The sequence below is a fragment of the Eimeria tenella genome, genomic scaffold (genome assembly GCF_000499545.2).
Source record: "Eimeria tenella Houghton genomic scaffold, Eth_scaff94, whole genome shotgun sequence".
Lineage (NCBI taxonomy): Eukaryota > Apicomplexa > Conoidasida > Eucoccidiorida > Eimeriidae > Eimeria > Eimeria tenella.
In genome coordinates, this window is record NW_013543471.1 from 65743 (window position 1) to 91856 (window position 26114).

General features: G+C 49.7%; 2 protein-coding genes across 2 annotated transcripts; one reads left to right on the forward strand and one right to left on the reverse strand.

Moving 5' to 3' along the window:
- Nucleotides 1-3075: 3075 nt before the first annotated feature.
- Nucleotides 3076-5785, forward strand: ETH_00013480 (uncharacterized protein; the record flags this gene model as incomplete). Its single annotated transcript, XM_013378687.1, has 3 exons — nucleotides 3076-3911; nucleotides 4030-4882; nucleotides 5102-5785. The coding sequence occupies 3 exons, from the start codon at nucleotides 3076-3078 to the stop codon at nucleotides 5783-5785; spliced, it is 2373 nt and encodes a 790-aa protein (XP_013234141.1).
- Nucleotides 5786-18407: 12622 nt separating this feature from the next.
- ETH_00013485 (uncharacterized protein) lies at nucleotides 18408-23141 on the reverse strand (the record flags this gene model as incomplete). The annotated part of the gene is made up of 12 exons (XM_013378688.1): nucleotides 18408-18434; nucleotides 18607-18692; nucleotides 18914-19810; nucleotides 19941-20030; nucleotides 20197-20532; nucleotides 20663-20752; nucleotides 20927-20999; nucleotides 21107-21190; nucleotides 21346-21416; nucleotides 21618-21702; nucleotides 21863-22753; nucleotides 22872-23141. 12 exons carry the CDS (start codon nucleotides 23139-23141, stop codon nucleotides 18408-18410), a joined length of 3000 nt encoding a protein of 999 aa, XP_013234142.1.
- Between the last annotated feature and the right edge of the window lie 2973 nt (nucleotides 23142-26114).

Below are 26114 nucleotides of genomic sequence, written 5' to 3' on the forward strand. Positions count from 1 at the left end.
TTAAGGCAAGTTGTCTCTAGGCAAGTTGTTATTTTGTTTTATAGGGTCGCTCGTTGAGCCGGTAACCAGCAGCTCGATCCGATGGAGCTTCGGGCTTTGCGAGTCACGTAGAAAACGCTTAATGCATCCGATGTAACGTAACACGACTTATGTTGCTTGCACCTCTCATTCACGTGGAGCACGAAGGCAAAGCGCATGCTACAGGAGCACACATGGGATGTTCCGATGTTGTTACCTTCTCACATGGCTGACGCCTCGGCAACTTAGGCTTCTTCATCCCACATTTCCTCTCAAACGGCCTACTTCTGGTGACTTCTTGCCGAGACTTCACTGCTTGGGGCTCTCGTTTACCACGGGCGTCAGCGTGAACGCTGTGTGCGCATGAGTTGTTTACAGACTTTGTCCAGGCTGCAGGGGGCGATTACAGGCTTTCTGGAAAACAACGCCGTAATATTTTCAGAACCTAGAAACGCTTTGGCGGGCGAGCTGTTGATAACTTTCCCAAGACATCCTGAGCGTATGTAGTGCCGTCAGCATATCTGCCGCTTAGGATACAGCGACCTAGAAAACAGCCCGCTTCTGAACTGAATTTTGGAAGATCACTCGTTCTGGAAGTCCGGTATGGGCTGACGTACTTCAAGGGAAATTGGATTGACCAAGCGCTACGATTGAAGAGGTCATCCCTCGCTATGCCACAGCATCAGTGTCCCGTCTGGTGACCGGTAATCCTGATAAAGGGGTTCAGAAAAGGGGCAGGAGAACCAGAGGAAATCATAGGTGAAAAGGAGACTTGGGGTGTTAAAATCACTGTAGGCAAGGTGCCGGAACTAGCTAAGTAAAAGCCTGGCGCCGGCAGCGTTGGTGTCTGACAATATCTGCCGTGCCCCAGGCACAGCTAGCCCCCAAAGCTGTACGTTTTTGAAAGTTCTGAGTTGAAGAAACTTCAAAGTGTGGATTTTTTGTTGGCGTGGCGTGGATTTGCGGCCTTGCTGGCTTATCACGCCATCATTTATGCGAATTTCTTAAACCAGTGCAAAACCACATCGTACGTATGGTGTTTCGAGTTAGCTTCTTGTAAGTCCTGACCCTCTCCAGTCAGGGAACCCGATGCCTTGAGCCCATTTTGTCATAGCTGGAAAACCTCTCTTTTGTACCAAATTTCGCTCTCAGCATGGACGATGCAGTGTTGTCCCCGTAAAGGTTTAGCGTTCTGGTCGGAGCCTGAAAAAAATCAGGTTTTTAATGCCATGCAACAATATCTGGCAAACGCTAAGCAGGTCCATACACAACTTGAAACTGCGTATTAGAAGCCCACATTGCTTACAAACCCAACTTCGCACTGGTGCCTTACGGACAAACGCTGCTGCGCTTTGAAGCCGTACCTCCAGGCCTGACGGCATAAACGTGTATGGAAAAGAGCCTAAAGGCTGCTTTTTGATGCCCCCAGTACTAGACATTTGTCCTGGCGTATCTTTGAAATGAAGGGTAGCGCCTACCTGCACGGATCCCGGCAGCGCTGAGGTCAAACGATACAACTCATGATGTATGCTGCACAATCACTTTTAAGCAGGCACCGACATTCAATACTACTGTGTCGTTCTAACGCCTCCTGCGGACTGTCCCCAAAAATTCCGTCGGCGTTTATGCCCATCACTGTACCGCGCATTATGACAGTGAAAAAAGCACAAAGCATACATCCAGAAGCTATTGCGCTCTGGCAGTACACAAATGTCGGACGTGGTTCTGCTGTGTTGCTAAGCTAGCCAGTGCGCCAGGGCTGGAGTTTCTTCTAATCAGTGGCATTCTATGCTTGCGCAAAGTCAATGCTCCTGTGGCTCCATGAGTTTCTTCAGTGCGACAAACGCAGGCAGGGTGATGCAGAACACTTTGAATAAAAGAACACCTTAGAAAAACACGCCAGCGCTGCCGGCGGCTGACTAAAGCGAACAATGTTAAGGCCTTCATGAGACCTGAAAGGAAGGCAAGGCTAGGCCAAAGCACAACCCCAGGAATGCAGCAGTAAGCCTATACAGAGATACAGAGAAGCGAAAAAATTCCCCAGACATTTTCTAGGGAAGCCCTAAGTCTTCACAGGTAAGCAAAGTCTTTCAAGAAGGCGGGCATCGCGGCGAATAGCCTTCGCATTTTCGGCACAGCTGCACAGCCCTACCCGCTTAAACACAATATCTCTCAAGCTTAATTTTGTAAATCAAGGCTGAACAGAGATCATCTGATCGAAGCTTTGAATTTCCGGATATCACCCAAACCGTCACCTGAACCGCCGCAGCGCTCTCTACAGCCGAAGTTGTATCGTTGAAGCGGCGAGCAAGGACAACGATTTGACGATTTGATTTAAAGCTTTCACCATTTATCATCCTATATTTCAGGCTGATTAAATGGAAGTATAATTACACTGTAAAACAATCTATTACTAGGTAAAACCGTGGCACACCCTTCAGCTCATCCACGCGGAGCCCGACCGCGCCTGTAGCAAACTTCCGCTGTAAACTTCTCACTAAGAATCAGTATAATAATAAAAAGGAAACTATTGCTATAAACAACTGCATATAAGCTTGACTGTGGCCCAATTCTAGCGAGAAGGAGGGTAGATGGTGAAGAACAATGCAGAGTTAATGCTGCGCTGAGCAAGGTAGCCCTGGCCCCCTTCGCCCACGTACCTTCAATGTCTCAGACTATTGGAGCAATCAAGTGTCACAAGAATGAAAATATTAGCTATATATTTGGCATTTACATTAGCAGGCGTGGTATTTGTAGTTGTACAGCTGGCGTTGGAGGGCACCGGAATTCATCAAGTGCCGCAAAGTCCTGTCTCCGTGAGATCTCCGTGGGACGTGTGACGAGCCCTATCTGCGGGTTGCAGGTGCCCGTACCTCAAGTGCGTATTACTGCATTACAAGGCGAAAGGCCTTGTACAGCTCGCTTATTGGCATACTTGGGGCCGTTTCCTTGAAATACAGACCCATTGAATTGCGCCTCCCAACCGCCGCCGGTTGCTGGGTTCCCCCCACGCAATTCCTCCATTTCCAGCATTTATTTAGAGTGCATACAGAGCTGATGGGGTTTCAGAGTCGCTGCAATTTGCGAGGTGGGTTGGTGGTGGCCATTATCCCGTCAATTGTTTGGCTCTACGTTACTGTCTTCCCCGCCTGCGTTCGATCAGTATCAGCGGAAGCCGTGGCGTCGCTAGACCCGCCTCATGGCGTAGCCCAAAATGATTCTTCAGCTTTTTTGGGATTTCTTCCGAAGCCAGCGCAAGCTCTGAGCGCTGAATCCTCCACCGCAGGGGCATCCTCAGTTTCTACACCTCATGCTGCCCCAGCAATGACAGAACAACAAGAAAGCTCCAATAGGAAACGAGGTCACAGCTACATGTTTGCCGCTGACCCCATCGTAAAGGAGGCATCGACGCTAGAAGAGTATGAGAGTGTGCTGAAGAGGGCAGATGCCGCCGAAAAGGGGCTGGTGATGATGCTCTACTCAGCGTGGTGCCCGCACTGTTTCTCTTACAGAAAAACCTTTTCAAGACTGGCTATGGATCTGCGTGATCATTTTCATTTTGCTGCACTAAACTGCATGGAAAATGAAGCCACTATGGATATTTGCGGCAACTTAGGCATCTCGGCGCTCCCATCTATCAAGCTATTTGTCCCACAATCCCTATACCTGAGACTTCCAGCCTCTGAGCAGCATGCAAATCGCGACACCTCATCTGTGGGAGGCTTGCATTCTGGGTATTCTTTGATGCACGATGGGGGAGCCTTGGATTCGTTCGACCCGCAGCGGTCGGAAACGCATGCTGTCCATTCTCTTGCCCTCCCTGGCGACGATATCTATCTTGCTGTGCAGTATGCAGCTCGAAAGACCCAGCAAAGAATTCCGAAGGATGAACTGTAAGTCTTCGTTTCGAAGTTTTGCCGAAATATTTTCTGCCTATGCATGGGTTCACCACACCGTTGCCTCCTTTTATCCCCGGATATTCCCTTGTTTCTGAATGCTATGGTGATGCAGCCGGCTAACGCTGGAGGGCGATTTCTCAGCCTTTGATCACCTGCGCGGAGTTCCGTGCAGTGCCAACAGATGGAAGGAGGAGCAATTATTGGTTCCTGATGTTTCCCCCAGCTCGTCCGTCGGCCCAGTCTCCCAGGGCAATCAGGAGACGGGAAACAAGGAAGGGAATAGCAGTTTGCAGGTTCAACACTTTGAAGCACCAAACGAGTTTTCCTCCCGCGCGCGAGTGCACGACGCCGTCAGAGGCCTACAATTCGTGTTGGCGACTTGGGTTGTGACCGTGGGGGAGCATATGAACTTGGCTGACCAGTTTGCACTGATGGATTTACTTGAGACTGTGCGTGCCGTGATGCCTTTTCAGTCGGTTAAGAAAGCCGCATCTTTCGCTATAATCCATTTGTACAACTCTATCCAGGGCCAGTCAGTTTCCACCCCCATACGAAGGGTTAAAGCCAAGGCAGACGAATCTGCACGTTTTTCGGAGCATCTTCAGCTGTATAGAAAGCTTGACGACTCTATTCGCACATACAAAGGTCTGAAGACTGCAGATTGGCGCAAGTGGATAGGTACAGTGCCTTTTGGTGCCGAAGCGCAGCCCCTGCCTCCTCTGGAAGAACCCAACTTTAAGCACTGCACGACTGCCACGTGTAGTGTTTGGATGCTGATGCACGTGCTAGCAGAGGGCGCCAAGCAGTTGTCACTCAAAGTGAATGAGAACCCTAAATGTGGACCAAACCAGCTTTTCTTCTTGACGAAAGGACAAGCGCTGCCAGTTTACCTCCTGCAGCAGCAACAGCGACGGGGGAGACCTGTGAACCTTGACGAAGTTATTGACAGCGCGTCCTTGTCAGCTGTAAGTCTTGTATTCCTGCGTAGGTCAGAAAAGATTTATATGTCAGAGAACCTTATATATGCTAGGCAGACGCACCCCTCGGATGCCTTCAGCAGCATCAGCAAAAAGAAGCGTGGCGTGCATGGTGCCCTCTTTTTGCCACCAAATGGGCTAGTACTCCACAGTTTTCTCTCTGAGTGTGCCTGCATGGAAATGTTTTGATACGTTGCCCATGCGCAGGAAGAGCTAATAGAACGTAACCCGTCTTTGGGGTGCATGTCCATACCGGCCTTCGAAATTGCGTATGCTATGTACAATTTCCTGCACCGGTTTTTTGGCTGCGCTGCATGCCAAAAGCACTTTACTTTGTTATTCTCAAGGCGAAGCCACGGGCTGAGCAACTTATCGCCTCCTAAGGGAGATGCCCTCATTTCTTTTCCGTTCCCGCCATCTGCAGCCACAATGATGCAGACCCAGGAGCAGACATCCTTGCCTGAAGAAACCGAAAGTTTCCTTCTGGAGCGTTTCAGAGGACAGCTGGAGGGTTCAAGCGCCGCATGGGCACAAAGGCATGTGGAAGCAGATAAGTTGGACGAGCTTAAATTGTGGCTGTGGAGGCTTCACAACGCAGTCAGTGTACGTACAGCTGCTGATGCCACGCTGGCCCATCTCAGCGGCGATGGCAGTGCTCTTAATTATGCCAACTGTGACGTGAGGTGGCCACCAAGAGCAGTGTGCACTAGCTGTAGAAACGCATCACCTCCAGATATGGGCTTGATCTCCGTGCCACTGCTTGTGGCAAGAGATGCAGACAAGAACGTCCTTGCCATGGAAGATGTGTCCGACGACTTCAACAAAACGCAAATTCTTTACTTTTTAAGGAAGAGCTACTGGCCAGATAAGGCGGCGAGCATGAAAATCTGATCGAAAGCAGGTCTTCGGTCTTTCTGGCTGCCGCATGCAGCACCAACAGCAGACGCAGCTGCAAGCACTTCCATTCTTTCGGAACTAAGGTTTATTTCAACGCAGAAAAGGAATACTCATGGGGACGTGACGAGAGAAGATTGTCCCACCTGGCAGAACGTCTCCGCAGAGAAATGCCGACCTTTCCGAACGTCCCCGCAGAGAATTGAACAGGGACAATGAACAGCACGAGAAGATCTGAAACAAGCAGCAACGGGCAATCATGGCAACCCGGACATCAGCAGCAGCTCTTTTGGACTCGAAGATGCCTACTGTCTTGCTAAGAAGCAGCAGTACCTGCAGCACGTAGAAGGTCAGCCAGGCAGCGACGGCTCTCCGTTTGTTTTCTCCTGCTGAGTACTGTGCCGAGGAGCACCTGCGGCACTAGCAGCAGCAGCATTAGAAGTAGACGAACAGCAGCTTTGGCTGCATTGCTGGTTGTTTCGGTTCGAAGAAGCGGCAAAAGCAACGCGTACAGCAGCGGCAGCCACAGGATGCACAACAGCAGTGCCTGCTCTGATTGGATGCACAAAATTCAACTGCACAAAAGCAGCAGCAGTGACGATGATTTTAGTCTGGACCTTAGGACAGAAATGAGGCGGCTGACTTCAGTCGGCGTCTGCGTGAGTACATCGCCTGCCTGGAAGTATTCCAGCTTGAGGTAAAGCGGCTGCTGCCATGCCATTTTCCGGGCCTTTTCTGCAGCCGTTCCTGCGCCTGCGCATACGCTGGTAATGAATTTTGTGGCTGCAGAAGTCCTAGGCTCTGCGGGATATTCCGTGGCACGAAGTGGCAGCTGTGGCATCAGCTGATGCAGCTGCTGCCAGTATTGTGGACACTTAAAATGCAGCGAGCCGTAGACAGCAGAAGGGGATAGAAAGCAGCTGATGCATTCATGTCTTTTGTACGTGCCGCTGTGCGGTGGCAGCTTTGTTATTCGAGGCCTTTTGTGATATGCTTATGTTGCGACGGCTGCGCCTTTCCCGCAACGTTGTCTTTGGCAGTTTTATATGGTGAAGCAGTTTCCATGTGGCGCATAGCTTTACTGCATCAACCAAGCATTTGGGTGACAGACTTCAATATCTGTGAAAGTACGAGGGTTGCGTTTCTATGCTCTCATTGCTTGACATTGCTGCAGTACGGTGTGCGCCTTTTGAATGCTCACCGCATACCGTGGGCTGAGCCTCATTGTTGTCTTCTACTTGAAAGGCTTGGTGAGCGAGCAGGCTGTTGAAAGGGGATACTGCACGAAGAGGCGCAGTTGCTGCGAAGGCAGCAGTAGTAGCCAAAAAAGCACTTTTTCGTACGCTAGCAGATGCAGTAACGCTGGCTGCACCACCAACAACAAAAAACGGCAAATATAGGGCTAAAAGCGGCTGCCATCGCCATGCTAGCTACAGGGTTAGCAGTAAGTGGAGCCATCGCAGCAACAGCAGCCGGAAGAGTGAATTTGAGGTGCATTTTGCACGATAGCGGCTATTGCCGCACGGACATTGACAAGGATAAGAACTTATGTACTGGGAACGACTGCAAAGATCAGCTGAATTCGCCAGCTCGATACGAGAACCGTGCAACAGCTCCTGTGGTGAAGCAAAAGAGGTTGCTTGTCTGCTGGCCTTGAATTTTTAATCCCCATGTCTGTGTGTCTAAGCATGGCATATATGGCCGTTTGGCACCATAGTTTCGCGAGTTTCATACGCATTTGTTCTGTGTTCATCACGACTACGTGAGCACCAGCCACAGGGAACAGAAGACTAGACTTCCCTTGCTCTGACTAAATATTATTATTGGCAATGCCTGCCTATATTTCGGGAAATGTTGAATCTTCCGTGCATTGACGAGCGTCTTAAATATTAAGCCAGACGCCTGCGGGCTTCCTCCTGCCCTTTACCATTCTCCCAAGGCAATAGGGTCATATCAGTTCGTTGACAGCTTTGTCATTGCTTCTGCCGCTTACTAAAGGCACCAGTTCTGCACCTGATGGAGTTTAATTGTACCAAGCCTTTCGCCCATCGTCACCAGAGCGACAGGAAGGCCGAGAGGTTCAACAATGCTTTGGCGCAGGCGCTTTGTACCGACATGCATTCAAACCATTGGGGGTGGGAGCGTTTTTTCCATGATCTCGAGATACCATGAAATACGGCAAATCTCGCATCCACCAAACGCCGAATCTTTTGAAGGATGGCTAATCAAAATCCGCTTAGCACGGTGGATCTTAATGTTAGCAGCACTTTGCTCGCCACTCCCTCATCCCTGTGACGAAGCAGGTTCAACAACTCTGCAATAGAGAGCCAAGTAACATCTTGCATAATAAGCGGCAGTGGAAAGCGTACGCAGATTTGCCGCAGCGTGATGTTTAACATACCGTTGGAAACTAACTATGCCTGGGCAGTAAGCATTCAGCAACTTTTACCGCGCATTGTACATTTCCGCTGCAGAAGCGCGATCCATTAATGTGTACGGAGCCTATTGCCAAAGCCACCAACTATTTGGCATCGCTCCCCTTTTACTTCTGCTACGTAATCTTTCGCATGGCCCACCTCGTTTCGCACACCTCGGCTACTTTTGTTTGGTTGGTCTGGAGGCCGCCATCAACTGGCTTTCTATACTTTGTGCAATCGTCAATGTTACGAGCCACTGAGGAACTCATTAGATCCTGAGCCTTCAGGGCAACGACGACAACGTTCCGTAATCCGATTTGTTCCTTGGACTACCGGGCCACGTGAGAACGTCAACCGCTGCTATCACCTCAGTGCTCGCAGTGCACTCCTGTAAGGTTGTAGGCACTTTTTTCGCCTTTTCCAGCGGCAGTCAACCTCATTGTTGATCCCCTACTCCCTTGCTCCAAGGTAGCATCCTCATCGTTTTTCTTGTGCGCCTTACCTCCGCATCTCTCCACTTTCTTGCGCGCCTTACTTCTTCATACTCTCGTCTCTGGGTTCCCCTTTACTCAAGCCTCTTGTTCCTACACGTTTCATTTTGGGCACACTAAAGATTCATTTTTGTTCCGTGGTTTCTCAACTCGCCGACCAGAAGTTCGTTCGTGAGCCCAGCGGCTGGCGTCCACCAGGGACAACAGAGTGTTTACTTGCACTTTCATCTGCACGCGCGCTCAGCATGAAACTACCAGTTACATGCTGAACACTATCTGTCACAACCACGCAGTGAACAGCCATGAAAGTAGCCTCACCACATGAAAGAAATTATGATACTAACAAGCCCAGAAGCAGATGTATATACGAAATTAGCAAAACAGAAAAAATATGCGGAATTCATAAATCAGTGGAGAAACGGAAAGGAGAAGGAATACCAGAAACTGCATTTACAGCGGTAGCAGGTGCAACAGCAACAATCATCCTGCTTAACCTCGCGCGAGATAAAGTGGAACACAAAAACAATTTCCGCAGCAAGAGCGAGGAAGGGGCGGCAACAGTGACGGCAGCTGCAACAGCAACAGCAAACACAATCGCAGCGGCAATCACAAGCTCATCTTCACTCTCGAAAACAATAGCGTAGCACATGCAAAACCAGCAGCCACAGTAACTTGCCAGTAGCAAGAGCGACCATCGCAGCACACAAAATGACAGCTGCAGAGTTGATATGACTGACTGCTCAAGAGGTGAAACCTTCCCCGTAAATGGAGAATGACTTCAAATACAGACCGCAGGAAGAGAAACTATGCCTACAGAGGTTTCAGAAAACACCATTGGGAAAGCTTTGTATCGACTGTGTTTTTAAAGCGTATCTTCTTTATTGAGGATTGTTGCAAATCCTCTAGTGGTCTTTCATCGAAAACTACAGGTTGCGACAGCTGGGGTGGATGCTTGTGAGGCAAGGGGACATCCACGGGACGCGGGATGTTGTAGTGATGCGCACTCAAATGGGGCAAGAAAACGGCTGCTTGGACCACGCAGACTAAATAAGACAAAACACGTAAAGCATTCACGGACTGTGCACAAAAGACATGCAGAGGCTGTTGAGATCATGAGAACTAGGGAAACAAGTACAGGGCTTGGGCTGGCAGTTACCCCGTAGCCAACAAGGAAGCTGAAGAAGCCGAGTAGTCAGATGTTGCTGAGAACGTTCAATTTGATTCGAGTTCTCTGCGTGCATCATTGCAATATCGCCTGTTCCGTGGATATCCCCTTGCCTTGCCCGCATCCGCTCCAGCTGTCACAATGAGTATATGTGTTCTTCCAGCGCATAAATCAGTTGTCACCGGTATTGTGGAGTGTAGGTTCACTGGCAATATGGGGCTACGTAGGCGCCAATCTGGACTTGTTGAGCTACAAAGACGCCGCGAAACAACTTTCACTTTCTCTTGATTGAATAAAAAGCCAAAAGCATCATGAACTTATGCGTCTATTCTAAAAATCTGGACGCCATAGGTGGGAAGTGCTGACGCCGTACGATAAACCATACAGCCCATTATGATAATGAGACTAATAAACATGAAATGGACTTATTATTGTGCTACAAGCACCCGAGGAAAGCACATGCATTCCTTGGATACTCAACTAACAATGGTGTTTTTTGGACCCTTCTAATGCGTTACAGTGTCTTCACTTAGTTGCGATAAATATGAGCCTATGCGGTCAGAAGAGAGACACAGCTCGGTCGGATGGTAAACCAAATAGTACCTGACGAGCTCCGCTGCAGGAGCCACTTCAGCCTCTCTTGCGAATCCCAGCGATTACCGTACGAACCGAGCCGAACTTAGCTCACTACACTCTTGGGGCCGTTCCGGGATTATTGTTCTACATTTCATCAGCACAAATCGTGCAATTTTAACAATTCTGCACACAGAGATCACTTGTCCCTAGGGTTGGGGTTCGGCAGCCACGCACCTGTACACTGACGAACAGGCGCATGGCAGATGCACAGGGCCAGCAACTCTCCATTCGCTAACCAAGTCAAGCGGGACAGAAGCAAGTCACTTCAGCTCATAATCAGCGTCACCAAGAAGCAACTGACACCCGAAAGAGGGGCGAGTTTAAGCCGCAACAAATAGAAGCCTCTCCACAAGTGGACCCAGCCAGGGAGACTGCCTGGTGAAAACGGAATTAAGAGCAATTGCGAGGCATTTTTTCCACATCGGAGTGAAAGGACTGACTCCAGTGGCGTATCAGTCATGAAACACGAGGCAAGATGAGAGCCTCTCCCCGTGCTGCAGAGGCGCTGTTTACGAAGGCAATCTTGGATCAAGGCTTTCTGTAGGAGCGAGCCAGGGAAGCATTTGGAAATTGATGCTCTTGTTTTTTGGACCCACCTGAATTGCATAGGAGCGACCATGAAGGACTGAACAGTAGTAAAGCGTGGCATGCTCCTACGTTTGTGGACTACTAGCCGCGAGGCCCGTACTCGACTGGTTGCGTTTAATCAGTGGTAAGAGAAACACCCGACGTACTCGGATGACTTTGCAAAAACCGTTATAAGATAGGAAAGAGGTGCTTGCAGCGGAGCTCGTAAGATACTAATTAGCAAATATATCACTTGATCCGTACAGGGTCCTAAGGAAAGGGGCTACCGTCCAGTTCGAAGAATGAGAAACAGCAGGAGAATCGGCAGCAGCAAGAGGTTATAGGGATTCTCAAAAAAGCATAGACCAAGCGACGGAGTGAATTGGTATTCTGGCTTGGTGCGGGGCCCACGAGGAACAAGATAATTTCGGCAGAAGGTGACAAGGTGCCGGCTACATCCAAATAGCGTGAAGCTTGCTAGCTACAGCTTTGGCCGTCTCAGAACTAATGTTGTGTCCGAGATAAGTGATATATTTGCAAAATTGCACTAGGGGAGCTTGGGATAGAAGTTATTCCTGGGGAAGATTCCTAGCATCTACTGCAGAAAGGTCAACGTTTATGAGGAGGTCATAACTACACGTCCGTACGCCGTCAGCATAGGCAATGGCATCGTGAGGCTACCAAGGCTGCCACTAGCAAGCTGCATGCTGTCTTTATGTGGCGCGGGGTGTTATTAACAGATGACATCGGTTCAAGAATTCATCGGCACTGCAAACTACTGTCGGATGCTCACGTGGCCTGACTCTGCGTATGTTACCATCCCATTTTCCACCTAGCACAAAAGCGCACCCCTCCTCGCTGGACAGAACTTCACGCGTATGCTTTGCAAGCACCTCAAACAGTGCTTAGTCAACTATACGACTCTGCTGCCTAAGTTAAGAAATTATGGCCGCAGCGTGTCTAAGTGGGCCCTAGCCACGGTGTTGCTCAACGAAATCTGGTGGTAAGCTTACGAATTGCAATTCCTGGACATAATGAATAAAGTGATTCGCATACTTCTTTACTTTGTACCCCGCTTCCATTGGGCGCCCCTTGCTCAACAGGGCAGGTGCTCTTTTTCGGGGTTCGCGTTTCAAAACCTTATTGGCGCGTCAAACCCAAGGCAGAATTCAGCCAAAGTGTTTCATTTGTTACGCAAGATGCGTAGCAAAGGTGGATTCAACTTCGTTGTGAAGCGATAGGGTAGTGCAACAAGTGTCGGCGCCCAGGCATGGTAGTGCGCAGCCCGATGCCGTCGCGCAGGAAGACCCTACAAAGAATGTTAAGTTTAGGGCTACGAAGACGGAGCATATTCAGAATTGTTTTAGGCAAAAAAGCTTGACTGTAGCACCGGACTACGCTTAAGTTCCTCTGCAGCTCGGTGGGCCAGGGCTTGCGGCCACCGAGAGCTATAGATACAACGTCTCGTTGAAGGAGCACAGAAAGAATAGCAGAAACAATAATGTTTCTTAAGACTTATTTTAGCGACTTTTTCTTTTGTAGATGCGCCTAAGGAGACAGTGCAGGGTCCTATGTAGGGGCTAACGCGAACCAAGGTCACTCCAATTGTGGGCTTTCTGGGCAAACTACAAAATTCCACATATTACAAGGTGGAGAAGGTAACTCTACGAAATATATAAGTCTGCACGCTCTAAGGTAGGGAAAATACCTTTACGGAACCTTGCGGCTTGTAATTTCGCGCATTCCAGCGTCTTAGCTCTAGGGAACGGGAAAATGATCAGTGCAGAAGAATTAAGAGCCCCAGAATATCCAGTATACAACGGTCCAGTCAACTAGCGCGGATGTTTGCTCTTGCTCCAATGAAGTCAGACCAAGACAAGAGCATACCTTCACAGCAGGTGCTTGTCAAGCGATAGACAGCCGAACCTGCACAGCAGAAGGAAACAATGAAATACACCTCCCAATTTGAGTGAGAGTTGGCGCAAATACGGGACCTTCTGGTGCAAATGAGACTGATAAAATAGCCACCTACGGTCAACACAAAGAAAACAAGCATATTTTCCGAAACTTCGTACGGATAACGCTTACTTACGCTGTGCCAACCGACGCTTTTGGGGAAGGCAGTTCAGTGAATATTAACGAAATGATGCGTTAATGCCTCTGGCATGTCTAATAGAGACCGGAGCGGACCTGGTAGGCTAGGTGCTGCTGAAGCATAATGTTCTCTGGCATTTTTTTCATGCTGAATTGATCAGCAGCTATTCACCAAATCGCGAAGAATTAGTCGCTAAGTGACCACCAGGCATATTCGGCCGACATATCGAGGATAGCAGCACAGGAAGGTGATTTGCGTGCAGCATAGCCAGTAGATTACTTCTTAGTCAACGTGCCTTTCCAGATGCGCAAGTACCTACCAAGAGTACTCTTGTTGACTTCACGGACTGGAGAGAAGCGACGAGCTGGATTAGGAGCCTCAGAAAGCCCGTAGTCGGCTAAAGCGGACTTGTGAAGGAGGCGATGAAATAAGCTGGAACTCAGCCTGGTTGTGGAGATTGCTAGCGGCCAGGAACTTCCTACAACCACTGCGAACGAAGAAGAGCAGCCCCTAGCGTGCATGGTGAGGAAATATCCGTGTGATTCGAGTCCAAGGGGAGAAGGCACTTGCATACAGTTTATCCTGAGCGTAGCAACAGCGCCCAGAGGTATGAAGAGACCTGCAAATTGTGCCAGGGTGCGGACCATTAATCTATGGCTTGTGTTACACGGCCAAAGCCGCCGGCATGCTCGTAGTAGGACAGGACAGTGAGTTGCTGAGCAGGCTCCCACGTAGCCTCATCCTCAGGGAAGACTCATCACTTCACTAGGTAGTGAGTGCTCCCCCGGTCCCATATGTAATCAACTTCGTCCTTGTTGTTCAGGCTACCAGCTGCTTTTAGCACTGCAAGCCAACAAAACTTAGCTTCTTTAGCGACTGTGTGAGGTTTGCGATGGCGGAGTGGGACAAGTCAGGAAGCGTGGAATCTTCATTTCATGAGAATGCCAAGAGAAGTTCCGCGTAGTGTACCACAGTCCCGACGTTCTCTGTGGTAGTGCACAGGCAGCGGCAACAAGGGTCGACGCTTCATTCATTAGGCGCTAGCGGGTAAGTGTTTGCTGCTGAGCCAAACCTTGAATAATATGATGCGTTCGATGGCGAGCCCTTTTGAGTTACTATATGCCTTTTTTTGCCATGTCGATTGTAGAGCATGATTACTGGCCGGGTCACAGAGTTGTTGAAACGGGGTGGTCACTGGGGTTATTGCAGAGGTGCCGCAGAGCTGACAGTGTCAAGGAGTGCTGCACTAAGACTTTAACCTATCATGACTTCAAAGGAAAAAACTTTGACTGAGGGTGGAGGGCTCAGGGCTGGTCGTATCATGTCCCAGTTCGAGGGCTGGAAAGTGACGCTGGTGATTTCGTTAGCTCCTCTCGTCAGGTGGAGTGTGGCCGCGAAACAGTTGCTCCAGCGTACGATTAACGCATTTGGTTTGCCTTGGAGCTGATACCCGGAAGGAGTGGCCGGCTTCACGTTGAGCTGGTTGTAGAGCTGCAGCAGTATAACTCTTTGTTTTGCTCCTGAAAATGTAAACAAAGCCTAGCCTCTGGATGCGTGGGCTCTCAGAGACTGTCTTCGGAAAGATAGAATCCATATACATGGCAGCATTGAGCTCTGCTGACGTGAAAAGCCGCTGTCTTTCCTAGTTGTCCCACAAGCATTTGTTTAGACCGCCGTCAGAAGCTTAGTCAGGATGGCCTTTCAGCTTGGTGCTAGTGGTGGACTAAATTACACGCAGCACGGCTGTTCACTGACCTCTAGGTTTATTACACAAGCTTTATGTTTAAAAGAATATATTGGCTGAGCATGAGGCTGCTACAAGTAAGCGGTCGGCCAGCTGTCCGCCTACGCAGCCATGAAATGCACCACCAACAGAGCTAAGGGAAACCTCGAGCAGTTTCCTTGTAGAAAGATAAACAGCAGGCAAGCTCACAGTGCCAATTGGCGAGCAGAGAACGGCGTGAGGGCATCTGCACGTCCATTCATCTTCTTTTGAGTGTTTAGCGATGTGCGACAGGCGAACGAGAGAAACTGAGCCATGCGTATATGGTAGAGTATGTTTTCGCCACAAGTTGCGAAAGCTCTAAAGACGCAGCTAAGCCTTTGCCTCGTGTTGTTGACATTTACAGTGGGCAGCTGTGCTCTGCATAGTCAAGGCACCGTAGCTCGGTTTTACCCGATTCTTTCATTATCCGAATTACCATGTTTACCCACATGCCATTATTTTCGTACTCTGAAACAATCGACAAATAGTTTTAGGTCCATTCTACGACACGAAATATGCCCCTTCCTGTTTCACTTCCCCATCGCTTTTCTTCCGTATGCTTGTCCTTTTTTGCCTATGCGTCTTCCCTCGCAGCCTCCGCTACCCTTTCCTTTCGTGTAAGTGCGTCCCATGATTACCTTCTAAAAGGTTGCTTCCATAATTTTGCCCTCTCTTGTTTTATGTCATTTTGCTGTGTTGCCTCACTTTTTTGCCCCTTGACACGCCTATCTGTCTCCTTCTAGTTATTTCTTTTCCCTTTAAGTTCCTGTGTTTGCTCTAATTTTCTAACTATACTGTATATTTTTCCTTTTGTCTGTCTACTTATCTCCTCCAAAGCTTACCCATACAAAGTGGCGAGCTTTAAAGCCCAAGTGCTCAAATGACCTCTTCAGGTCAAACCCTAAACGGCTAAGATACAGTTTTAGCTTAGGCTGCTCCGACCAGGCGTTTTTTAACATATCCATTCCTGTATTCAGCTGTGTTAGCGCTTTAGGGTTGGCCACAATGCATTCCCACGATTTTGTTTGTACGGTAATAGCGGTTTTTAAACGCTACTAAGGCATCTTCGTGATCCCTTTATACGGCACAATACAAAACGCAATTTCAGCTTCTGTAAGCCTCACTGATTTCCCGTGGCATTTTGCCGGGGGAAACTGACCACTTAGCGAATGGACTCGCAAGAAGTTGAAGCCGAGTTGGAAAATGAAGTGTCAACTAGCAACCAGCCGGCCGTGGCCATGGAAACTCATATAAAGACTTCTCTGGCGTTTAAAATTGGCGAAATATACGGCGATGACAGGAAGGCCAACTGTACTGTGACGGTGCTGTAGCTGTATCGATCACCTGTCCTGTTCGCTAGGCTCTAGATACCGCTACACATTAAATGATAAACGGCCAACCCGCAGAGCACCTTTAGCGGCAGCCGCGTACTCAAGAGGATTCTCAACGCAGAAGGCTGTCGCAAAGAGACCTGAAGGAATCGTTAGCTCTGAGTCCTAAAGTCCCGTGTATTACGTTGGTCAAATCGGAGAGACACATGCCAAAATGGAGATGCGCAGCTTTAAGCATGCCAGAAACAGACCTAGCTCTCCTCTTACTTACATGCATGTGCGCTTATATTCAGTCAACTGACTTAACTGTGACTGCAGTTGTTCTTCTGTTCGAGCCGCCTCCTCTTTGAGTGACGTTCTGAAGCCATTTGTTCCACAGCACGCACTACATCTCTCACAGTTGTATCACTGAGCTGCAATATCACTGAGCTGCAAAAATGTAAAACACACTGTTCTTAGACTTGACCTGCTGCTATGGTGGGCTGGCTAAGAAAGGCACTGCTAAGGCAATTTTCACTACAGGAAGCCTCAGCAGTTTGGGAGACATATTTTTAGCAAAGCAAAGCTTTAGGGCTGCAGTGGCCTGCGGCTACCTTTCCGGATGTCCGCTAGCACACCGGACTAAAGAATATGCAGAACCTGAGCTTTCAGCAAAGCAATGACAACGTGTACACGAGGAAAACAGAAAAATGCACGAAATATCCCACGTCTTCCCAAATGAAGACCACCAAGTTATCAAAACTGGAGCCCATCACCAATGGTGACCCAGACACCAAGCCAACTTTGCCAAACTAGAAGTCACTGCCGCTCATTGCAGGATACACCTCATCGTACACATGGCGTGGGTGAATCACATAAGGGTTTCACTTTCTTCAAGCCAGCCCTACTCTGGCTGCCGGGAAGCTGCACTGGAGATGCACGCGCCAGTTTGATGTTAGTGGCGCACGACTGCATCTGCTTGACCACACATTTTAGCGATGGAATTACACAACATGGATTCCAATGAAGCATAGAAAGTCCTGTCAGATTCGAATCCGCTCCACGTTCACTGCGACCAAGCACAGTGGTTTGACTGCAATCTACTGTGCATACTTTATGAAGCAAACGATGGAGTTCAGCACACTGTACATATATTAGAGCTCGCTATGTGAGGCTATGTATTTATTGCCTCACATAATGATTTTTGCATCGTAGCGCTGCTTCGCCTTCCATAACCGCTGCTTTCAGCACTGGTGTCTGGGGCAGAGCAGAGAGAAGGCCGTTTCCTTCACCTGGGTGCATTCATGCGTTAGCACTCGAAAGTGCAGCTTTTCGTTTTGCGGTTAATCAAACAGGAAGACATGGATAGCCACGCTGGAGTCAAACGAAGCATTGATCAGCCCATACTGAAACAGAGGTCCACAAGATAGTAAGTGCGAGGGCCGCCAGATGCCAGTTTCAAAGTTCCGCGTGGGCCTTCAGCACAACTTTTCCAAAACACTGCGCAGTTTGGGGTCTCTCAAGCACGACGGAGAATTGGTTTGTTTGCCCTTGGGGCACTGCAGCACACCAAAAGAGACGCCACCCACAACCATTGCACAATAAGGAAATGCACTTCAAAATCTTGAAAGAAATTTTGTTCACTTCATCGACATCATTAAAGGCTACTATAATAATCAGCTACGCTTGAGATGTAGGCAACACGGGAAGAGGGCAGGGCCGATAATGCCCAATGATAGCTTTCTTTAAAATTCTGTGTCCACTTACTGCGTGTCTCTTGAGCTTGTGTAGTGACCCTGGTGACGAGTACTCGAAACAATTTTGTGACCAGTTTTTTAAACTGCGACAGGCAATGAACCGTGCAAAAGTAATACATGATACGGCAAGGGAGTCAGTTTTGTCTTTACGCGCAAGGGGACCATTGAAGCGTTGATCCACTGACCTTTTCAACATCTGCTTTTGACTTTCTCGTGAGTTTCGCATTACCAGGCTTGAATTCCTGCATCAATATACGCTAGCGAACAACGTTTCGTGGCATGGAAACGCTTCGGTCTTTTCTTTTTATCTATTTCTTTAGGGACAAGGGTGGGGAGGCAGTCTATGAGGCGGGAACACTGGAAGCATACAATCTCTTCAATGGTCAATTGCAGGAAAATTGGATGTTCCCAATTCTTCAGAGGGTATTCCACTTCGCGGCGCTCTGCGAGACCATACAGAGTAGTCTGCACAAAGGGATGAAGAGCTCGAAATGGGGAGAACATCCTCTGAGGACACCAGGTGTAAAGCAGAGCTCCTGCATTCTTGTTGGGATTAGAACTACTGCCGCTGTGTGCCATTAAATTTTTAGAGGTCTACTTGGTGAATCAGGCAACTTGCCTGCAGTTAGCTGCTGGTGTGCAAAGCAAAGAGAACCAGCAACGTCCTGGAGCTCTTTCAACGCCTTCTGCAGCTTTTCCCCCTAAAAAAGCAAAGTGGATTAGAATGGTAAACAAATTGTTAATGTTTTACTTCACTCTTTACTGCGTGCACACTAGTTAACTCTTTGACACCAACAAAAAGTTGTTTACACACTTCCCCGCTAATGAGGGAGCTCAGTCCAAAGTAAGAAACAGCTGGTGGCCCCATTAAAGTGTCGTTTGCTTTTCCTGTTGCTAAGGCTTCTGCTCCTACGTTTCCGACCTACTTCAGATTCCCTCGTACAGGACACGTTCTGGCGGCTAGACTTTCTTTTGAACCGGAAAAGGCGTCGCTCTTTGCTTGGCATGGGCGGATGTAGTCCGCCCGATTTGGTGGGGCCGCGCTTGTTGGTGGGTGCACTGCTTGCACCATAATCTGTTGTTGCTGCTGTTGCTCCTGCAGGCTCTTGAAGAGAATGCTTTTTCGCTCCAGACGTTCTGCCAGGACTTGAACACGGCGCTTCCGATTTGCTTACACCAGACTGCTGTTGCTCCCTGTACGTGGCGGCCGTTCTTCCAGCGAACGGCGAGCCGACGTCTTCGAGCTGCTCAAGATGAACACTGTTTGAATCATCCCCAACGCGCTGGTCTCGTGTTGGCCCTGACTCTGCTGTTTCAGGTCCGAAAAGCGGATGAATCATTTCTTCATCAGACAAGCCTTCCGCACCGTCGTATGCTTGACTTTCATCATCTGCACCTGTCGCCGATGCAGCTGCTATGGGAGCAGACGTCCAGCCGGTATGCGGGCTTTCATCGCCTACGTTAGCCTTTGCAGGTGCTTCACCTGGCGCGTTTCTGGACTTTTTGCGGCCAAACCATGACGTTCCCTGCATAAAGATGCCAACATGCCGTCCATGCAAGGGTTGAGGTGCTCCTTCGCGGGAGCCTGCCTCTTCGGACGCTTCACTCCTGATGCCTCCGCCGGTTTCTGCAGTTGCTACATCTGAAGCAGCTGCTGCTGCAGCGTCTCCAACTGTCGCCTGAACAGTTCGCACTGCGTCAACAAGCTCATCCGCAGAAGAGCCGCTGGCACTATTGCCTGGTTGAATTGGTGCATCTGTTTTCGGCATCCCCTGTTCACCGTCGCGGTCGGCGCTATCCTCCGCATCTGCTTTGATCCCTGCGTCACATTGGACAGAAGCTCGTGCACCGTGTGTTAGCTCTAGAAGGGGCGTCAATGGAAAGCTCAAAAGACAGCAGTGTAGGGCAACGAAGCAACAGCGAAGAAAAAGCATCGACGCAAGGCTCACCATTTGTCTTCAGAGAAGCTTTGCCTATGCTGGCTCCGCCAGCCTGCTTTTCCAGCACTGTAGAAAGGCGGCCTGTTTTCCGCTCTGGAACTGCAGCACCAACAAGTCAGGCCTACATTGCTTCAGGCTTAACAACACACTCGAAAATCAAAGGAGGTTTACATTTTCTGCAGCTGGTACAACTGCAACTGCTGCAGCACGCAACATCAAGACTGACTGCTTTCACTGCCTACGCTAGCCTTTGCAGGTGCTTCACCTGGCGCGTTTCTGGACTTTTTGCGGCCAAACCATGACATTCCCTGCAAAAAGATGCCAACATGCCGTCCATGCAAGGGTTGAGGTGCTCCTTCGCGGGAGCCTGCCTCTTCGGACGCTTCACTCCTGATGCCTCCGCCGGTTTCTGCAGTTGCTACATCTGAAGCAGCTGCTGCTGCAGCGTCTCCAACTGTCGCCTGAACAGTTCGCACTGCGTCAACAAGCTCATCCGCAGAAGAGCCGCTGGCACTATTGCCTGGTTGAATTGGTGCATCTGTTTTCGGCATCCCCTGTTCACCGTCGCGGTCGGCGCTATCCTCCGCATCTGCTTTGATCCCTGCGTCACATTGGACAGAAGCTCGTGCACCGTGTGTTAGCTCTAGAAGGGGCGTCAATGGAAAGCTCAAAAGACAGCAGTGTAGGGCAACGAAGCAACAACGAACAAAAGAGACAAGCTGAAGGATCACCAAATATCTTCAAAGAAACTTTGCCTGTGCAGGCTGCAGCAGCTGGCTTTTCTAGCATTGTAGAATAAAATTCTGTACGGCCGTTGGGCACTGCAGCACACACAAATCAGCCCTGCGAGCCTGCAAACTCAGCAGCACACTTGAAAAAAAAGTTGTGCGGCCACACTGTGCAGGCTCAGGGGATGCCCAAGTTGCGAACAAGCCCTTGAGAAGTAGAAGACAGCAACTGGAACACATCCTGGTTGAAGTTTCAGGTCTACCTACTTTTTTTCTGTTGCGCATGATCTGAAACCGTGACGCTCAGCTCTTCCGCTAGGGCCAACAAATCGCGGGTAAACTGCAATGTCATTATCACCCCACAACAACGCTTTGCCAATGGTCCCAACTGCGGTTAAACGCCCCACTGCCGCGGCAGGACTGGAAGACTAACCCGATTAGACTAACCCTCTCAGGAAACCGTCTGCTAAACGGATTGTCTGAAACGATTCTCCCCCTCAATTGGCCTAAGGCGCCTTGAATTATCATATCCTGCAAGGAAATCGCAGATACACCAGACGCAGCTGGCACTGCTCCAGGCGTTGCACTAAAACAAGGCATTCATCTCTCCAAATTGCTGTTTGCCTGCCTGCTGTTCCTTGTAGGCAAAAATATGGTGTGGAGTGAGCAATAAACGAGGTACTTACTTCCTCCACAATCTGAAGATACAAGGTCACTCTCCCAACGCCGCTTATATCGCAGTCCGCCTTGACCGTAGCTGCAGGAGCCCCCAATATACGCAGGAGAGGGCAGTAAATGTTAACTCCAAGCGTGCAAGCCACAGTTCAAGGAGCTCTTCGTGTGCGGAAATTCCGGAGCATGCTTATCTGCACTAACTCATGCAGGCGCTGCCGGTGCTGCTGCAGCTGTTGCTAAGCATTCATTCAAGCAAAATCAATGACTGTCTTGGGTATCTTACCTTGAAATGGTTCGGTATGGGGAGAGCAGAGGTCACCGATGGATTCTGCAAGCTTCAGTAGCTCTCTTCGTAGCTCGGTATAGTTCTGAAATGAGCAATGCACACGACGCTCACCGCGTCTAGGGGGCTGTTAGAGCAGCACTAAACAACCATAAATTAAACAACACTCACTGAATTCCATGAGGGCCGGCGTGGATAGGAACCATGCTGATGGTTTTGTTGCTGTTGCTATATTGTGGACATACTTCTGCTTTGAGATGCGGGAAGTCATAAGGTTTTTGCAAATCTTTGTAGTGGGGCGACCTCGAATCGCCTACGGCCAACTTCGCGTTAAAACGCCACGTGTCCTCAGGTTGAGATGCTTCTGAGCTGCTGGCAGCAGTCTCACCTGCTACTCCTCCTGCTGCTGGGCTTGCTGCCACAGCAGACTTTGGTGCTAAGCTAGATACTTTTCTGCCAGCAGATTCCAAGAGGCCAGTCAGCGGCCTCACCCACCTCGCACGCCTAAGCCTATCCACTTTACGTTTCACAGATTCCCTTCCATGAGCTCCCGGAGCGTCGTGCGGCTCGGCGATTGTGCTCTCGCCACCGTTGTTGGACCTACCTCGACGACTACATACAATGTCATAAACAGGAGTGCTGCAATTGCTGTTGGAGTCATCGTCCTCGTCATCTGCTGCTGCTTCTGGAGCTGCTAAGCTAGATATTTTCTTGCCAGCAGATTCCAAGAAGCCAGCCAGCGGCCGCATCCATTTCGCACGCCTAAGCCTACCCATTTTACTTTTCACGGATTCCCTTCCAGGAGCTGCCGGAGCATCGTGTGACTCGGCGACTTTGCTATCGCCATCGTTGCTGGTCCTACCTTGACCACTACATACAATGTCATAAATAGGAGTGCTGCAGTTGCTGTTGGAGTCATCATCCTCGTCATCTGCTGCTGCTTCTGGAGCTGCTGCCGCAGCATCGCCAGATGATTCGTCTTCACAGCTGATGCTGACGCCTTCCTCTGCCGCTCCGGTTCCTGGTGCTTGAGTGCTCGCTGCGTCTGACTGTGGAGGAGACTCGTCGTGGACGCCGGGTGATGTTTGACGGTCATCAATTCTCAGGTCTCCACATGGATTGTTTTCATCATCGTCCTGAGTGACGCGCCAAAAATCGCACGCGGAGAGTGGAGCACAGGGGTGAGACAGAAACTATACATGACATAAGGCTGTTGGCCCTGATACATTTGGAGTGGAGATTTCCTACACCTACCGAGAGCGAGGAAGAGTCGCCACCCCAGTCGACATCCGCAATCCTCCGCCCATGTTTCGATGGGTGCTGTAATAGACGTCGACCGCAGAGAGCCACCAAAAGGACGATGGTGGAGTAAACTAGCAGCTTTAGCGCTGTGGAACGCTTCCAATGCACCTCTACTACTGGCAAGCCACGCCCTGAAATAGGCCGAGTAGCCTGAGGGAGTAAACCTGAGTCCCGATTATTTGTCGGGCTAGCGAACCAGTCATAATGCAATTCCTCCCCCATGAGTGTCAAATAAGGAGCTCAGAGGAGTCAAAACCCTTAAGTGCGTGGCCCCGTAACATACGGCTTGAATTGAGGAGTTGGAACGGAAGCGAACTTGCCCAGACGTATTCAAAGGGGATGTGGTGTTGTAGATGTTGGCTATTTTTAAATTTTTAGTCAAGAAGAAATACAGTACGGGCTTTGACTGCCCAAGCGCTCTAGACGAACACAAAATCGACGGGCATCTGGGGTGGGAGGCCGTCCTTGTCTTACTCTAGGAACTCATTCTTGGCCAGATTACATTACCAGAAGAAATGTTTCACTGCGTCGCTGCCTAGCTATTTGCTGATGACGGGAGTCGTGAACGGAAGGGTGCCCCCTGTGTAGAGTAGTCCCCAGTGGCATGCTATGGCTGCGGCTTTTCTGAAAACTGCGGCGTTCGTTACCCTCAGTTACTCAACGAATTCTCAGGATTTTCAGGTAGTATTAAAAATGCTTTAATGTCTCACAGGAACCCCCTAGAGTAACGTATCGCGACGCATCCCTGCACAGGAGTCGTGGGCGCGGAGACTTGCGAGCGGCTTCGCACAATAAGGCCTGTGCAGCGTAGCTCGGGACTCTCTAGGGTGAAGCGCAACACCTATATTCATATACGGTACGCTATTCGAAAAGAAAATGGCTGGGAAGCGGCCGTTGTAACGCCCCGTGCACAATTGTTATGGGAGACCAGACAACGGTGGGGGTCAACGCGCGTTGAGGCAAACATCAACCAACACATGCCGCGTAAAAATGTTTTATTAGACAACACATAAGGGTCTGCCTAGTTATCTTGTATCGGAAACGAAATGTTAACGAGAAGTCGGCACGTTGGGATAACGTGAATCATGGGGCGTGCAGCGCCCCCTCGTGAGCGGAGGAACTAACTGAAGATCGTCGCATCTCAATTCTGAGAGCGCAAATTTCCCAAGAACGGCGTAAAAGCCTTTCCAGGGCGATTCCGTGTGTGTTTTCTGTTGACGCTGATGCTCAGGGTAGCGCAGTAGCCACGAAGTCTTTGTCGTCCTGGCTTGCTGAGATTAGCGAGCGCGAGCCTAGTTTTGTGCACCACAATATAGGAGTTGAGCACCAGAATAGGGGAGCAGGACCGGCTTTCAAAAATTAGGGTTTTCAGAAGAAAATAGTATTTGCCGAAAGCTCATATTCTGGGAGGACAGGGCTCTGGAAAAGTTGAAGTCACAAGACACTTTGACAAAGCCCTCCTTTCGTCTCTGTGGCAGCTCCGATCACGGCGATCACGGCGCGCGCTTTTGGCGCAATCGTAATGGCTAGTTCTATATATATGAGAGATCCGAACTACCTGGTTTGATGTAATCAGGATTATCAAGCGTTTTGGTTAACGTTAAGTTGAGTGGATGAGAACAGAAGGCAAACGGAGCACCTATGGAGCCAAGAACCTGTGCTGGACGTGATGACCGAACACCAAGCCACGTAGCCACTGACCTGTTCCGGCAACGCGCCGGAGAACCCGTGGAGTCAAACTTTCCGCGAAATCTCTTCAATTATCCGAACATCTGGATTTTGCGAATTTTTGTAGACGTCTCGTCCTTTATACGCCTCCAAACGGCGGCGTAGCAATGTTCTGCGCAGGGTGCGATCCTAGGAGAATCACACTGCCACCCCAGCTAGCCCTCCCGATCTCACGAGATAAAGCTCTCCGTACTTACCGAGGCCCCAACCTAAGGGTGCAGGCACTGAGGTTAGGCTACGATGCCGGGCATAGACTGAATATGTACGCAGTCTGGGTCGCTAGGAACAGGGCCCTTAAGCGTAGGGTATCCCGCAAGGCACTGACGTTAGGCTACGGTGCGGAGCACAGACTGAGTCTGTATGCAGCGTGCGTCGCCAGAAACCGAGCCACCTTGAAAAGAGACACTACACGCCACGGGGACCTCTGCAGCGGGAAGCGAGGAACAGATGCAGGAATGTAGTGTCCAGAAAGAAGCCCTGAGCGACTGCGTGAGGCGTGTTGACCTAGAGCGGCTTACACACGAGCAAATTGCAGGAGGCGCTGGGCAGAAAGCATTTCAGCGTGTTACTCTGTGAGCGCCTTGCAAAGGGAAAACCGCTTTGAGTCGTATGTCTCTACAATAGGGACGTCCGCAGTGCACAAGCAGTCCCGCACCCGCAATGAAGTTCGCTGCTGCTTAACTACTACTGCACGGAAAAGTAAACACAAAGGGCATGTGGTTTATGCCATGCTTCAGTGATTTATGAAGCTTATCACTGAACTCAAATCCTCTCAAATACACTGGCATAGTTCACGGTGTTCGAGGGTCTCGAGCTCTGGAGATTCAGGCAATTCTTTTAGGTTTCTCAACAGAAATGTTTGAAAGAACGTAACAAAACTTCTCGAGCATTCTTTGTCCGTCAAATATAATTGTTAACGCAGCGGTTCAGTAGACCTGAAACCCTAGCTCCGATTCGCATACGGCAACTCCTGCGTATATAATATAGAGCTCGCCGCCCTCAGCAATGAGCTCGATACTATATACCGCAAGCCGAGACCTCATCTTCACGTTTGCTACAGTTACAGTGGAATTAAGGCAAATGCCGACCCTGGTGTCGGCAGCGCAACGCCGCTTCCATCGGACGCACAAGCGAAACCTTTCTGTCCTTGATTAAACAACGCATGTAGTCACGCTTGGTTAAGCCATCACATTTGGAGGTGGCCTTTCCCATTACCTTTGCCTGTTCGGCGCTTTCTTCCTTTGAGCACAACAGCGAACAAAAAGGACTAACTTAAGGCCCACCAACTGCTGTGCCTTCAGAGAAGCTCTGCCCATGCTGGCTTCAGCAGCCTGCTTTTCTAGTACTGCAGAGAAGGGGTCTGCTTGGCGCTGTGGAACTGCAGCACAAAACAATCAGCCCTACATTGCTGCAGGATCAGCAATACACTCCAAAATCAATTGGGTTTTACACCTTCCGCCGCTGATA